This window comes from Herpailurus yagouaroundi, unplaced genomic scaffold (genome assembly GCF_014898765.1).
Source record: "Herpailurus yagouaroundi ecotype Mexico unplaced genomic scaffold, PumYag 29, whole genome shotgun sequence".
NCBI lineage: Eukaryota > Metazoa > Chordata > Mammalia > Carnivora > Felidae > Herpailurus > Herpailurus yagouaroundi.
The window spans coordinates 97,100,722-97,115,707 of NW_024412377.1; the positions used below are offsets into that span (position 1 = coordinate 97,100,722).

Sequence of the window (14,986 nt, forward strand, 5' to 3'; positions counted from 1 at the left end):
TGACCACTGGAAAAATGGGGGAATTGCTGCTGTTTTATGACTTTGAGCCCTCAACGGTGATGGTCATATCTTTAGCCCCCTAAGGAATAATTGTGGGAAAGATTTTCAGGTAATGTTTTGCTGTGAGTAGAATGTGAGTAGAATGATTTCCATACTGAATAGTTATAAGACTAATGATGGTCCAAGAATCATTACTTCCGCCCCCTGATGTGTTCTTAAGAACTCTTCCCTACCACCCTCCCTGGCTGTCACTTCTAGAGGTCACTTGCTGGCTGGGGATAACCTGCCCCCTGTCCTGTTTCCTTCCCAATGCGGATGGGTTGCCATGTTGCTGGTAACGACCTGATCGAGAGCATGGTCTCTTTGAGCAGTGAGCCCCTTCTCTCATTTCTCCAGCCCTGCCCAGAGAATCTAGACCAGGGTCACAAACTCTGGTGTTTACAGGGGCCAGGCTGCTAACCTGAATAAGTGAAGCCACTCAGAACAGTGGGGAGGCTGTAGAAATTGGAGCGCACTTGGGAGTAGGGCCTCTATTTCACGCTCCAGCCGTTTGTTACCAGATGGAGCGTGGGCATGGAGTTGTTGGAGTTCTGATTTTTCAAGGAAAATTTTTTAAAAACCACAGAGTTTTATGTGATATTTCCTGATTTTAAAAACTTTATGTGGGCTGCAAATTGTTGTAGTCTTCCAATTTTAATCCTGTTCTCATCCAGACCATGGCTGATGGCTGGGGTTGGTCTGATCTAATGCTAAAGACCCAGACAGCTTTTCCAACAGCAGACCCTCATACCACACTGTGAGGTCATCGATGTCCCTGCACATCTGTTCCCCTCCAGACGTCTCAGCCCAGGCTCCTTCCTCACCACCTGGGCAGGGCATGTCCCGGGGTTCCCTTCACTGTGGTCTGGGAGAACTCAGAAGTTTCGGTGTATGTGTGGCTGGAGTAGAAAGTGTGCATATTGAGGGGGAGTGGAGGCAGAGCTCAAGCAGTGTCAAAGATTTGAACGTTGGCCTTTGGAGTTGCAATTTGGAATGTTTTTCCATAGAAGTAATGTACAAATGAAGCATAGGTTGTACATTATCATAGGCATCCTTTCACTACCTCACTTCCTTTGTTAAATAGGTCTTAATGTGATGATTTCAGTATTTAACAGCTGTTTTTAACATTTTGACTTCAGGGAAAAGGTGTTTCTAAGTTCCAAGGATCTGAACTAAAAAATTTGGGTGTCTTTTTGAGTTCCATATGTGTATATTTCTTAGGCTATCCAGTAAGTTGTATAATATAGAATTTTTTAAAATTTATCAACAGTAATGAAGAATGAAATATGAGCCCCCCTCCCAGTCTGCTTTGTAACTTTTCCCCATTCATTTATGAGATTGAAATGCCTCAAATACTTTAACAGAATTGTATTATTATTCTTGGGTTGAACAGTTGTTGTCTCTTTGAGTGTTTTCAACTCATCAAGGAATTCTGTAGGAGCACAAAGAAGAGAGTACTTTCAGAAAGGTTTATTAAAAAAGGAGAGGCTGACCTAGAATACCGCTAATGTCAAATGCTATAAATTGGTGTAAAAGGTAAACTAGAATGAGTGTATCACACTCCTTAGTTTCCAGGAATTAAATTTTTTTTTTTCAACGTTTATTTATTTTTGGGACAGAGAGAGAGACAGAGCATGAACGGGGGAGGGGCAGAGAGAGAGGGAGACACAGAATCGGAAACAGGCTCCAGGCTCTGAGCCATCAGCCCAGAGCCTGACGCGGGGCTCAAACTCACAGACCGCGAGATCGTGACCTGGCTGAAGTCGGGCGCTTAACCGACTGCGCCACCCAGGCGCCCGAGTTTCCAGGAATTAAATTGGCCATATGTTTGGTCTTAGATCAAAGACTAGCCAGGAATGGTGTTCACTTGTTTTCTCCTATGAAAAATCCTGAGCTCTCTCTTAAAAGGTAGGAACTTGTTTACTGGGTAAAGCAAAAAGCTAATGCATCTATTGATACATCTCTGCACCATAATAGTGGAGATTCCAATAGGAAATTGCTCTGCAATTAATATGAACATGGACAAATCATATAACCTTTCTGAGCCTCAGTTAATGTATCTGTGAAATGGGTGTAACATAGGCTGGATTTGAGTATTACATGAGACAGAATATGTAAATCAGTATCATCATGTCTAGCACATAGACAACATTTCATATATAGTTGTTATTATTGGTATTATTTGTTTAGATCAGAGTCTTCTAGGTCATTTTAGAACTCAAGCTTTTGTTTTGAATTTTTTGTCTTGTGTCTTTTGTTGCATTTTTAACATCTTTATTGATGTTAATATTTCACATACCATAAAATTCACCCAATTAAAGTATACATTTAAATAGTAAATTCACAGAGATGTGCAAACATCATGACAATCTGAAGTTAAAACATTTTCATCATTCCAGAAAGAAACCTCATACCTATTAGCAATCACTCCCCATTCCTCTCCCCGCCACCCCCACTCCCTACAGCTCCTGGCATCTTTTGAGTATCTTTTCAGGTGCTTATTGGCCATTTGCATGTCTTCTTTGAAGAAATGTCCATTTATTTTTTGCCCATCTTCTAATAGGTTAATTGTCTTTTATTATTGAGTTGTAAGAGTTTTGTGTATATTCGGGGTACAAGTCCTTTATCAGATATATGATTTACAAATATTTTCAAGCCATTCTGTGGGTTGTCTTAATATTACTTTTATTGACTGATAAATCTGGACTTCTGTCTCTGTATTTAATGTTTCCATGCCCTCTCAACTGATTTGCACAAACTTTCTTTCCAGCCTCTGTTTCTCTACCTTGCTCTTCAGTCTGTCCACGAACCCCTTCAGGTCCCTGAGGAGTACCTGAAACCCTACGACTTTATCCAAGATAAGAATAGGCATTACTATGCAGGAATGGTGTCTCTTATGGATGAAGCAGTGGGAAATGTCACGGCAGCCTTAAAAAGCCACGGGCTCTGGAACAACACGGTGTTCATCTTCTCCACAGGTAAGTCTGTCAATAGGAAAATCATCTCTTGGCAAAGCCGAGGACATGGTGTTCGATAAATGGAATGAAGACAAATTGGAACATTTAGCAGTACCTTATTAAAATAAATGTTAACTGCAAGAACGGAGACATGATAATAATGGGTAGAAAAATGGGTCTAAGGAAAGAATTATGGGTCTTCCCCCTCTTCCTTCAGATGTCAAAATATTCTGGGAGAATGCTTGAAAGCAAGCTCTTACCACCTGAGTAAGTATGAGCGGACATCACTCATATGCAGGGCAGCTGGGTACTGGATTCCTGGAGTGGCTTGTTCTCAGGCGGTCTCTCCAGCCTGGGCATCCTCTGTGAATAGAACTTCTGACAAGAGCAGTTCTGTATCAGTGTAGAGACAGATTGTGGCATTAAGACAGATTAGAAATGGAGCCATTTAAATCTAGGCTAGAATCTCCAAGTATGGATTTTTTTTTTTTTTGTATTAAGATTGTTTTCTGACAATAAAATTCATATGTGTTGATTGTAGAAAAAAAAAGGTTTTTGAAAATAGTTTTCATTATGGCAATGCCTTTCTGATTCCTCATCTGTTAAATATGTGATTTTTCCTCCCTCTCGTTAGACATGGTTTTCTAAAATTTCCCTACAATGTGCTATAGTAATAGATCTTGGTTTGTCCATCATGCTGAGTACTCAGAGAGCACTTTGTATCTGAAAGTGAAGATGCCTTTTTTATGGGAAGTTTTCTTGTATTATTTATTTCAGAATTTTTTGGCCCTTCAGCCTACCTTTCTCCTATTCTTTCTTTATAAAACTCCTGTTATTTCGATATTGGATCAATACTCTAATTTTCTTAGTTTTTTTTTTTTCTCTGCTATTTTCTTTATTTTTCTTCTACTATTTGGGAAATTTCCTTATCATTATTTTGTAACCTTTTCTATTAAATGTGTTGCAACCACCACATTTTTTTAATCATCAAGAACTCTTTCTTATTTTCTGATAATTCCTGTTTTATAAAGTTCCCTTTTTACTTTATATGTAATAATTTCCTTCACCAAAGCCTATGCTTTTAACTATTCATTTTATGTAGGTGTGAGTGTGTATGTAGATATGTGTATACGCCTACATATGCTTGTATATGCGTATATATGTCAACCCATACATATATTTTTAAGTTTGCTTGTACTCCCACCATTACCTCTCTTCCTTCTAAGGTCATTTGTATCTTTTTTGGGCTGTCTTTCATGAAAGAGGCTTTCTCAAATCCCCAGTGATCCTTGGCTGAAACCTAAAAATTTGATTGGAAACTCCCAAGGGTGAGGACAGGACTTGTATTCTGGTGATTTTTTACTGTACAGTGACTATGTGAGGTGTGCAAAGTGACATGTTGAGGAATTAATCTGGGTATTCTATTCGCAGTTGCTTTTTTTTTACAGTTTTTTTTAAGAGCTGTTTTGTATTGCTTTTAACTAGGCATTGGTATTGAATCTGGCATTTATTGAGGGCTTACTATGTGTAGGACAGAGTTCAAAGTGCTTTATATGAGTTAGCTCAGTTAATCCTTACAATAATTCTCTGGGGACTGTTATTATTCCATCATGCTGATGTGAGAACTGAAGCACAGAGAGGCCAAGTAACCTCCCCAAGGCCACATGGCTAGGCAGAGCCAGGCAGCAACCTTTTTGGCTCCACTGCAGGCTCCTGCCTCAGAGATGATGCAGATGATGACTGGATGTTCTTATTGAACCTCATCATATAGCAGATCTTTCCCCATGGTTTGTTGCAGTATCGATCCTTTGAGGAAGCTGGGCATGGCCAGGAGTAGTGTTGTTCAGTTGCTTTAGTGCTATACAAATAGTACGCTCATTTTCTAAGTATGCCCTCCTGTGAAAAGGGTTGACCATAGGATAACATGTGTTGCCCCCTCAACCCCCCAAATTTACCCTTTTCAGAAAAAGGGGAGACATCTTATACTTGAGAGTCTTCTCAGTTTACTATATTTTGAACAGCCTGGTAAAGCACTTTAATCAGCTCTGGAATTGAATGCTTATGGAGGTCACTAGAAAGAATCAATAAAAAAAGGAGGCCAAGGCATTTAATACCATTTAGTAATTATTCCCGGGAAATGACCTCACACTTGTAAGAACTGAAAGTTATGTTTATAAAACAAGCCTTTGTTGTAGAGATCTTAATTATACAATTTAAGGATAAATGATTTCTTGACATGAAAATATATATGGATTAATGTTATCGTATGTAGAGAGAAAAGTGCTCAGACAGAAGTTTTCCTCTGGAAAACTTAAATATCTCAGAGTGGCTCCTGTGACAATGGATATTGCTGTCAAGTATTCATGGGAAGAGGTGTAATAATATTTTTTCATGATATGTGGCAGTTGGAAAAAGCAGTATTTGAAGATCTTTTATTGTATGATTTCAAATGTGTTTACGTAATTAAATTTTAAATAGTTGATCATTTCATAAACACCCACAACGTATTACTTATTCAAGTTGCCAAAAAAATTTTTTTGAAGCTTTGCGATGAAATAATGGGGATTACCTTATAATAAGGCTGCCTTATATTTTAACACTATGGTATGTTAATGGATGAATTGGTCTGGGGTCGTCTTTGCTTTTTGGGGCTAAATCCAATGTGATCATGTGTATATAAATTTTTATTAGACTGCTGAATTCAGTTTGCTAGGGTTTTATTTAGGACTTTTATATCAATTCAGAAGTGAAAGTGGGGTTGGTGGCTTCTTCTCTACCCTGTCGGTTTTGTTGTCTCAGTTGTGCTCACTTCATAAAATAATTTGGATGGTTTTTCCTTTATTTTATTATTTTTTTTTAATGCTCTGGAACAGTTTACAGATTGTTTGAAAGATCTCTCTGGTTCAGCTGGTCCCTGGAACCTTTTTTGGAAGACTTTTTTTTTTTTTTAATTTTCTCCATAGTTTAAATTTTTTGCTGAATTACATGTAGGTGTAGGTCTTTAAAATATTTAAAAATTAATTTTGCTTGAAATATATGAGCCCTTTGATCTGCATGCTGGGATTATTTTTCACTCTGGAAGTTTTCCTTGTGCATATTTTAGCTTATTGCTTTTGTTCTGTTCGATTTATTTCTCAAAAAATAGCTTCAATTAATAGGTTGAATCACTGATTCAGCTTTTTTGTCATTATTTTCAGTTTTCTGTCCCTTTTCTCAGTCTTCTGGATCTCCCCTGCAAACACCAGTTAGACATTGTTGCATCTTGGCTTCTGTTCTTTAGATTCCCCAATGTTGATTATTATTGATTGTGTCTTTAGTTTCCTGTGGTCCTTTCTTTGCCTCAGTCAGTTTCCTTTTCTTCAAAGCTCATTAGTAATAATAATGGCTACCGTTTGTTAAATATTTACTGCATGCTCAGGCCCTGTTCTAGAGCCTTCCCTCTACTTTCTCATCGTTGGTCATGTTGTTAGCATTAAAGCTCAAAGCGACCTCGCAAAGTAGGTTTCTTTATCCCCATTTTGTAAGTGAAGAAACCACAATTTAAAGTGGGTAAGTGATTTGTCCAAAGCTACTCTTATGGTCTGAATGTGTCTACCCAGAATTCACATGTGATGGTTAGAAGGTGGACCTTTGGGAGGTGGTTGGGTTACAAGGAAGGGTAGAGACCTCATGAATGGGATTTGTACTTTTATAAAAGCCACCCCAGAGAGGTCCCTAGCCTCTTCCTCCATGCAGAGACACAGCAAGAGGAAACCAGCTGTGAACCAGCAAGAGGGCCTTCACCAGGTGACCACACTGGTGCCTTGATCTTGGTCTTTCCAGCCTCCAGAACTGTGAGAAGGATATTTCTGTTGTTTATAAGCCACCTGGTCTGTGGTATTTTGTTAGAGCAGCCTGAGTGGATTCAGAGGGCCACACATCTAACAAACGGAAGAGCCAGAATTTAAGCGCAGATCTACTTGCCGTCAGCACCTATTGGCTGGAATTGATTAGGCTTTTGTGTCACATCTTCTTTTCTTTTTAGCTCATCCGATTGTCCCTTGTCTCTACTTTTGGCTTTCTACATTTCTGTTCATAGAACCTATGCTTCTCCTGAATCTTCCTGAATAGACCTTGGCTAAAATCTTCATTTTCACTGTAAATCATTATCAGCTATATATTCTTCCTCTGAGTATAAGCAGTGAAGAATCTTTCCACACAGAGTACGTGACCATCTCTTGGCCTCGGGTCACTGTTTCTTGGTTAATTCCTTCTCAAGCCTATCGTTTGAGGTCAGTGGCCTCTAGGCATTGAGTAAACCTGAATGATGTACTTGACATTTCCCTCTCTTTGGCCACCTGGTTCTTGGACAGCTAAAAGAACCCCAGCTTGCACAGCTACGAGACTTCTTCTATCTCCACACCTTCAGGACTTTACTTCAGGGGCATTTCCCAGGGCACAGTGTGCACCACTGTCAGACGCTTTTCTTCTCCTACTCATTGTTTTCTGGGACATGTGACCTGTAACTGCATATGAGAAAGGGAGGAAGTAATAATTCTCTGATCACATAAAAAATTAGTGCGGTCCCCTCCCAGGCTGCCTTCCTGCCTCTTTTCAGGTAGGTGGACTGGCTCTGTGTCATGAGGCAAACAGGGTTTGCCAGCCCTCGTGTCTTCAGCCCAGATTCTTTGGCCTTACTGATTGTGGAAATGTCTCCGAGATTCTCTTGGGTACAGCAGGTTGTCAGTCAGTCCTGGTTTCTCACATTGTGAGAAGTTTTCATCTTATTTTAACTCATCACAACATGCTATTACTCCTCGTATTCTGTGTCTGTTATTTTAGTAGGATATCACTTAAGAGAATCCATGCTAGTGGCTGATAAGAAGATACCATTTTAGGGGCGCCTGGGTGGCGCACTCGGTTAAGCGTCCGACTTCAGCCAGGTCACGATCTCACGGTCCGGGAGTTCGAGCCCCGCGTCAGGCTCTGGGCTGATGGCTCAGAGCCTGGAGCCTGTTTCCGATTCTGTGTCTCCCTCTCTCTCTGCCCCTCCCCCGTTCATGCTCGGTCTCTCTCTGTCCCAAAAATAAATAAACGTTGAAAAAAAAATTAAAAAAAAAATAAAATAAAAAAAGAAGATACCATTTTAACCTGGGCTTCTATCACCATGCTGATCTTTATAGTTGCTAAACTCCAGGAATCTTCACCGAAGTCTGACCGGAGTAAAATGAGCTAAAATTAGAGTCAACTCTGGAGGGACTAGATCATGAGTTAAAACTAGGGAAACTGATTCTAAAGCCTTGAAGAGAAAGCGGTGATGGATCTTAACATCTTCATGCAACTATTATATATTTATATTAACTCTTAACAGAATAACCAGTTTCACTTACATATTGATGAGAGTTTGACCATAAGGAGAAACCTTACTGCACTTCTTCCTCTGGAGACTTTTTCTGTGTTCACTGACAGTTTCATTGCCTGAAGTAAAATTTAATAATGTGCTATAATAATGTGATTAAACCCAAGGAAACAGGGCCTGGGTCTGGCTGATTTTAGAGTGGTGATTCATTTCTTCCAGATTTCCCACTTGACTTTGCTTAGCACTGCCCTACTTTGTAGGCATCAAAATACTGGGTATGTCCAAACAAATAAACGTTGAATCCATTAGTATAAGAAACCCTGAAATAGGGGTGCCTGGGTGGTGCAGTTGGTTAAGCATCTGACTCGTGATCTTGGCTCAGGTCATGATCTCATGGTTCGTGAGTTCAAGCCCCACATTGGGCTCTGCGCTGACAGCTCAGAGCCTGGAGCCTGCTTCCGATTCTGTGTCTCCTTCTATCTCTGTCCCTCCCCCACTTGTGCTCTGTCTCTGTTTGTCTCTCAAAAATAAATAGATGTAAAAAAAAATTTTTTTTTTAATAAAAAAAGAAAAATCTTAGAGCAGACTAGGTACAGGGCAGGTGTCAAGAAGGAGACAGATAGGGAGAGACCAAAACAGAGAGAGAGAGAGAGAGAGACAGAGACAGAGAGAGAGTGAGAGAGAGAGCATTGATAAAAGGGAAGGGGTGTCTGGGTGACTCAGTCGGTTAAGCGTCCAACTCTTGATCTCGGCTCAGGTCATGATCTCATGGTTGGTGAGTTCAAACCCCACATTGGGCTCTGTGCTGATGGTGTAGAGCCTGTTTGGGATTCTGTTTTTCCTTCTCTCTGCCCCTCCCCTACTTGTGTGCTCTTGCTCTCTCTTTCTCTCTCAAAATAAAGAAATAAACTTAAAAAAAAACACTGACATAAACTAGCTTCATTTAGTGAAAGAGAGAGGCAAAGGCATATGTTTTTTAGGTTTACATGTCTGGGAAAGCTAACTTTTTTTCCTTAAATCTCCTTTTATAATCTGAGGGTGATCCACAAGGCTTCTCATTCTTAATTATCGTTATCAGAACACTTGAGGTGGTTGTTCTTAGTTTGCCACCTGGGGACCACCTGAAGCAGTGGGGAGTTTGTTAAAACATGCAATCTCTGAGGACATGGGTGCACGACATTGTGACTGTACTAAAATGTTGCTGAAATGGATATTTTATTTTAAGAAGAAAACATCTTAAAAAAATTTTTTTTAATGTTTATTTATTTTTGAGAGACTGAGAGAGACAGAGACAGAGGTAGAGTGTGATCAGGGGAGGGGCAGAGAGAGAGGGAGACAGAATCCGAAGCAGGCTCCAGGCTCCGAGCTGTCAGCACAGAGCTCGACGTGGAACTCGAACTCCCGAGCCAGGAGATCATGACCTTTGCTGAAGTCAGACGCTTAACTGACTAAGCCACGCAGGCACTCCTGGACACTTTATTTTATTTTTTTTCCTTACCTACACATATTTTTAAACAATTTTTCAAAGTTTATTTTGAGAGAGAGACAGAGAGAGCTAGAGGGAGGCACAGAGAGAGAGGGAGACAGAGAATCCCGAGCAGGCTCTGTGTTGTCAGCGCAGAGCCTGATTCACTGCTTGAACTCATGAAATGTGAGATCATGACCTGAGCTGAAACCAAGAGGTGGTCACTCAACCAACTGAGCCACCCAGGTGCACGATGGCCCCGTGCCCTTACTACATATAATTACAACCTTGATAGATTAATGCCACTCTTTTTACAATGTGTGATTATTCTTGCTGTTAACAAAACTGCTTGTCTCATTACAAACATAATACTCTGTTATCTTTGTACAAAGATGACCCTTCGAATCCCTCTCTGATAGGATATGATCAACTTTCCTGCCAGTTAGTTACGTAGACTGTAGCCTCAGTTACATTATCTAGTGAATGTAGGTTGGCTGATCATTCATTTATTCACTCCGTCTCTTATTGTAGATAGAAAGATAAACAGGATGTAATGCCAGGCCTTGGGAAGCTCAGTCTAGCGAGGCAGATAAGCAAATGTATCATCATGATGCAGCGGAAGTGTGTTTTGATGCAGCCACAGTATTGTGTGTACAATGTAGGAGTGCCGACCGGAGACAGGGATCTGGGAAGGCTTTCTGAGATTTAAAGGTTGGGAATGATTTGGCCCGATAAACAGTGTGCAGGTGGGAAAGGGATTGGACAGCACACTCAGCTCTGAAGTAGAAACATGAAGAAGGGCAGAGAGGAGAGAGCAGTTCTGTAGGAGGTTCAGTGGGGCTAGAGCCCAGAGTGCAGGATGGAGAACGGCCAGGGGTGAGGCTGGAGAACATGGCAGGGGAGTCCGTGCATCTGCAGAAAGGAATCTCGAAGGTACGTTGAAAGCTGTAGGGAGGCATTGACAGGTTTGAGGCAGGATCAGATTTTCATTTTAAGATTGATGTGGAGCATAGTTGGAGGCAGGCATACCTTTTAGGAGGCTGTGACAGTGAAGGAGGCTGGAGGATTAGGAGGCGCTGAAGAAAGGCAGGGGAAATTGACGGTGATGAAAGGGCAGATTGAAGAAATATGCAGGAGAGCTTGGACCAGTTATCTTAAGAGTTCTTGTTACGGGAGAGTCGATCGTTCTGTCATTCTGTGTTTTCAGACCTTTTGCCAGCGTCGGCAACAGCCTTGGATGGAGACATCCCTTCTGTTGGCAGTGGGATGCATTTGCAGAGAGCTGGGGGAGTGGCCAGAGTGCCCACGTGGTCCCCATAGCAGTAGGTCTGTGGGTCACTTGAGACTGGGCTGGGGCTCTGCAACAGTGTTTACAAATGTGCAGAGACGGTTGTGGTTGTCACCGTGACTTGAAGGTGAAGTCGTCTGAAGAGCAGGCCCCTGCAGTGCCGAGGCCAGCCACGCATGGTGGAGAAGTGTCCTGACATGGGCGTCAGCAGTGCCACCATCGAGGAACACTGCCGGGAGCCCGTTCAACAGAACGTTTCTACTTGAACAGCACAACGTATTACAGAGCCTCAACTTTTAACATTTATTACCTGAGCTTTCACAAAATTCTATGCAATTTAGTATCTTAAACAGAGCAGTAAAGAATCTTAACGAATTCCCGTAAATCTCATGTCATCCTCATATGTTGAATATTCTTAGAGACTGGTACTGGCAAATGGAGGACTCCTTCACAGTTTAAACGCGCTTATGCAGTTGGCACACTTATAAATATTATAGAAAGTCTGTGCCAGGAATAAAGTCATCTGACTGCTGGCATACCAATCTCACTAGGTTCTTTGAACACTTAAATCCATTTCTGACAAAGTGAAGGAAAACCTGCTGAGGGGATAAGTCATACAGTGTGCCCACTCTGTCTTTCCCTTTGTAATTCTTTTTTTTTTTTTTTTTAATTTTTTGATGTTTATTTATTTCTGAGACACAGACAGAGCATGAGTGAGGAGGGGCAGAGAGAGGGAGACACAGACTCCGAAGCAGGCTCCAGGCTCTGAGCTGTCAGCACAGAGCCCGACGTGGGGCTCGAACCCACAAACCGTGAGTTCATGACCTGAGCCGAAATCGGTCGCTCAACTGACTGAGCCACCCAGGCGCCCCTTTCTCTTTGTAATTATACCTTTATTGAACACATCTCCCACGGAGGGAAATAAGAACACATAGTTCAAAACTATGAGACTAGCATGATCTTTTCCCCAGCCAGAAGTCATTAATCCATTATACCTCTTTAGACTTGATATGTTAATGTCCATGTTCAAAGCATGTTGGATCACCTGAAAGTATTATTAACAATAGTAATAATCATATAGATTTGTTGATTTTTTTATTGAGAGAAAAATGATAACCAATATGTTTTAAAATTTATTTTTTTAACGTTTATTTATTTTTGGGACAGAGACAGAGCATGAATGGGGGAGGGGCAGAGAGGGAGACACAGAATCCGAAGCAGGCTCCAGGCTCTGAGCCATCAGCCCAGAGCCCAACGTGGGGCTTGAACTCACGGACCGTGAGATCATGACCTGAGCTGAAGTCGGACGCTTAACCGACTGAGCCACCCAGGCGCCCCAACCAATATGTTTTAAAGTCCCCCAGGACGATCTTGTGTTTGTATTCTCTGTGACAAACCATTAAACCCATAAGCTCAGAGTCTAAGGCAAAGATGCTTCTTATTCCCTAAGTTTATCGGATAGATATTCAAAGTTTTATTATACTGCTTATTATATGCCATAATATAATACTCTATTATTGACATTTGAGCTTTTTAGCTTGAAAAACATGAAGTAATCTTTATACTTAAAAAATGTTTTTTAAGTTTATTTATTTATTTTGAGAGAGGGAGAGAGAGCCAGCAAGCGTGCACAAGTGGGGGAGGGGTAGAGAGAAGGAGACACAGAATCCCAAGCAGGCTCCGCACCATCACTGCAAAGCCTGATGTGGGGCTCAGACTCACAAACCGTGAGATCATGATCTGAGCCAAGATTAAGAGTTGGAAGGCTAACCAGTTGCACCACCCAGGTGCCCCTATTTTCGTACTTCTACGAGAAGCTTTCTTTCCCTGAGTTTGTGAGTAATGGAAGATACATAGTGAACTGAGCATATTTATTGACTAAACTGCAAGAAGCTTTCCAATTGGTTTGGATTTACTTTCTCCTCATTTTTTTCATTCCATTTTTGGAGGCCACGTTTAAGATGGATCCATTTCTTATATTATACTCCTCTCCAAACTCGTTGGAGGCAAAACTCCCTGGGAAGGGGAGAGGAGTGTTAGGTGGACAGGCTGCTCTGGAGGATAAAGCAAGGTGAAAGCAGGCTCTGTATGGAAACAGTCATGTGGGAACCACAGTCAGCAGGAGGAAGGGGCTGATATACAGTCAGGTCACCGCAAGCTGTGGAGACAAATACACAGCAGGCAGCTGGAGGGTGAAAGAGGAGACGGAATGGTTTAGGAATGATTAGTTTACGAATCCCCAGAAAGTAGATTGTATTTCTTTTCTTTTTTTTAAGTTTTTTTTTTTTTTTAATGTTTATTTTTTGAGAGAGAGACAGAGCGGAAGTCAGGAGAGGGGCAGAGAGAGAGGGAGACACAGAATCGGAAGCAGGCTCCAGGTTCTGAGCTGCCAGCACAGAGCCTGACACAGGGCTCGAACCCACAGACTATGAGATCACTACCTGAGTGGAAGTCAGACGCTTAACGGACCAAGCCACCCAGGCACCCCTAAAGTAGATTGCATTTCACATATTTTTGGTCTAGAATTTTTTTTAACCGATGTCGGTAATAATAGATGGAAGATACAAATTTAGGTTTCAGGGGCGGGCCAATAATTTCAGTTGAAAAACAAAAGCTGTGTAAGTTTTATATTTCACATCTTCCAGAATGTAAACGTGGGGGTTTACTCTGGAGGAGTTTAAGAAAACAACAACAACCAAAAGGAACGCGGCTAACTTTTCACTGCTAAAGAGCGCAAACAGTCTGATTCTTCCCCATTTTACTCTGCACGCGTGGGGTCTTCCAGGAGGCAGTGGAAACTGCTATGCGTGCATGTGGACTGTATTTGAAAAGAGGCATTTACTCAAAATATGGGGAGCTCCGGGGCTTTTGCCTGTGCTCTGTTTCAGTTCCTCCCCACTCTGGCTTTATAGAGTGACGGCTGTGCTTCTCTAACTTGGTCTGAGGGCCTTTCTTAGCCGAGGACAGTCTCTTGTCTTTCCTTCCCGGGGTTATGGAGACTTGCTTGTCTGCCAGGGCCTGGGAACCGGGGCCCAAGCTCTGTGTGGGAGATGGCCCCGCTGTGCTTGGCCTCAGACAGGCTGCATGGCCTCTGCTTTCAGAAGCATGAGGTCCTCCTGCCAGGCCTAAAAACAATAATAAAAACATATTTGAACAAACCTCAATCGCCTCTCTTGCTGACTTTGGCAGTTAGCTACAAAGCACCAACAAAGCGTGGTATACAGAAATTCTGCCTTCCAGGTTTGTTCCCTTCTTACAGAACGACCCTTAACCTTGTGGGGCTTTTTTTTCATGTTTTCTTAATGAGAAAATATTTCAGAGATTATTGGCACCACAGGTTTATTTCTTTCTGGCAGTTTTCACTCTTAACCAACTGTAATCTCTGGGATCTCTTCTCTGTTTTTCTCTCACAGTATGGGCCACATCTAATCAACCTCCTCTAAGATGACTGTTTCAAGTACAGTGATTTTTTTTTTTTATCATTTCCATCCCAGAGCACTTTCCTACTTGTGTGGATTTTTTAAAAAATAAAGATTGTCTCAAAAATTTGAACAGGCCTTAAAAATGACATCCGTGCCTATAGAGACTACAAAAAAAAAAAAAAAAAAAAAAAAAAAGCTGGACCTCTGTCCTCAAACACTTTGTGATCTGGTTACATATTCTGACAGACAGACAGACACACAAATCAGTCAAAAGTGTAACAGAAATGGGGGTGAGGGGGAGAAGGGGGTACTGTGTTTGGACTGAGAATACCAGCTTTGTGGAGCCACTTTAAAATCCCACTTTGGTGTCGTATTTGATGTTAGAAAGTGCTTCTCAGATCTGCAGGTAATAGAACAGGCTGCATGGTGGGGCGGGGGGGGGGCGGGGGGTTGGCATTGACAGTCCCATCTCCAGGA

General features: G+C 41.6%; 1 protein-coding gene across 1 annotated transcript in view; it reads left to right on the top strand.

Moving 5' to 3' along the window:
- The window catches only part of ARSB (arylsulfatase B), a 175,018-nt gene that overhangs the window by 25,842 nt on the left and 134,190 nt on the right, over positions 1–14,986 (top strand). Inside the window, exon 4 of the mRNA XM_040450038.1 lies at positions 2,810–3,017. Within this exon, the coding sequence (XP_040305972.1) occupies positions 2,810–3,017 (208 nt within the window). The remainder of the gene's footprint in view (positions 1–2,809; positions 3,018–14,986) is intronic.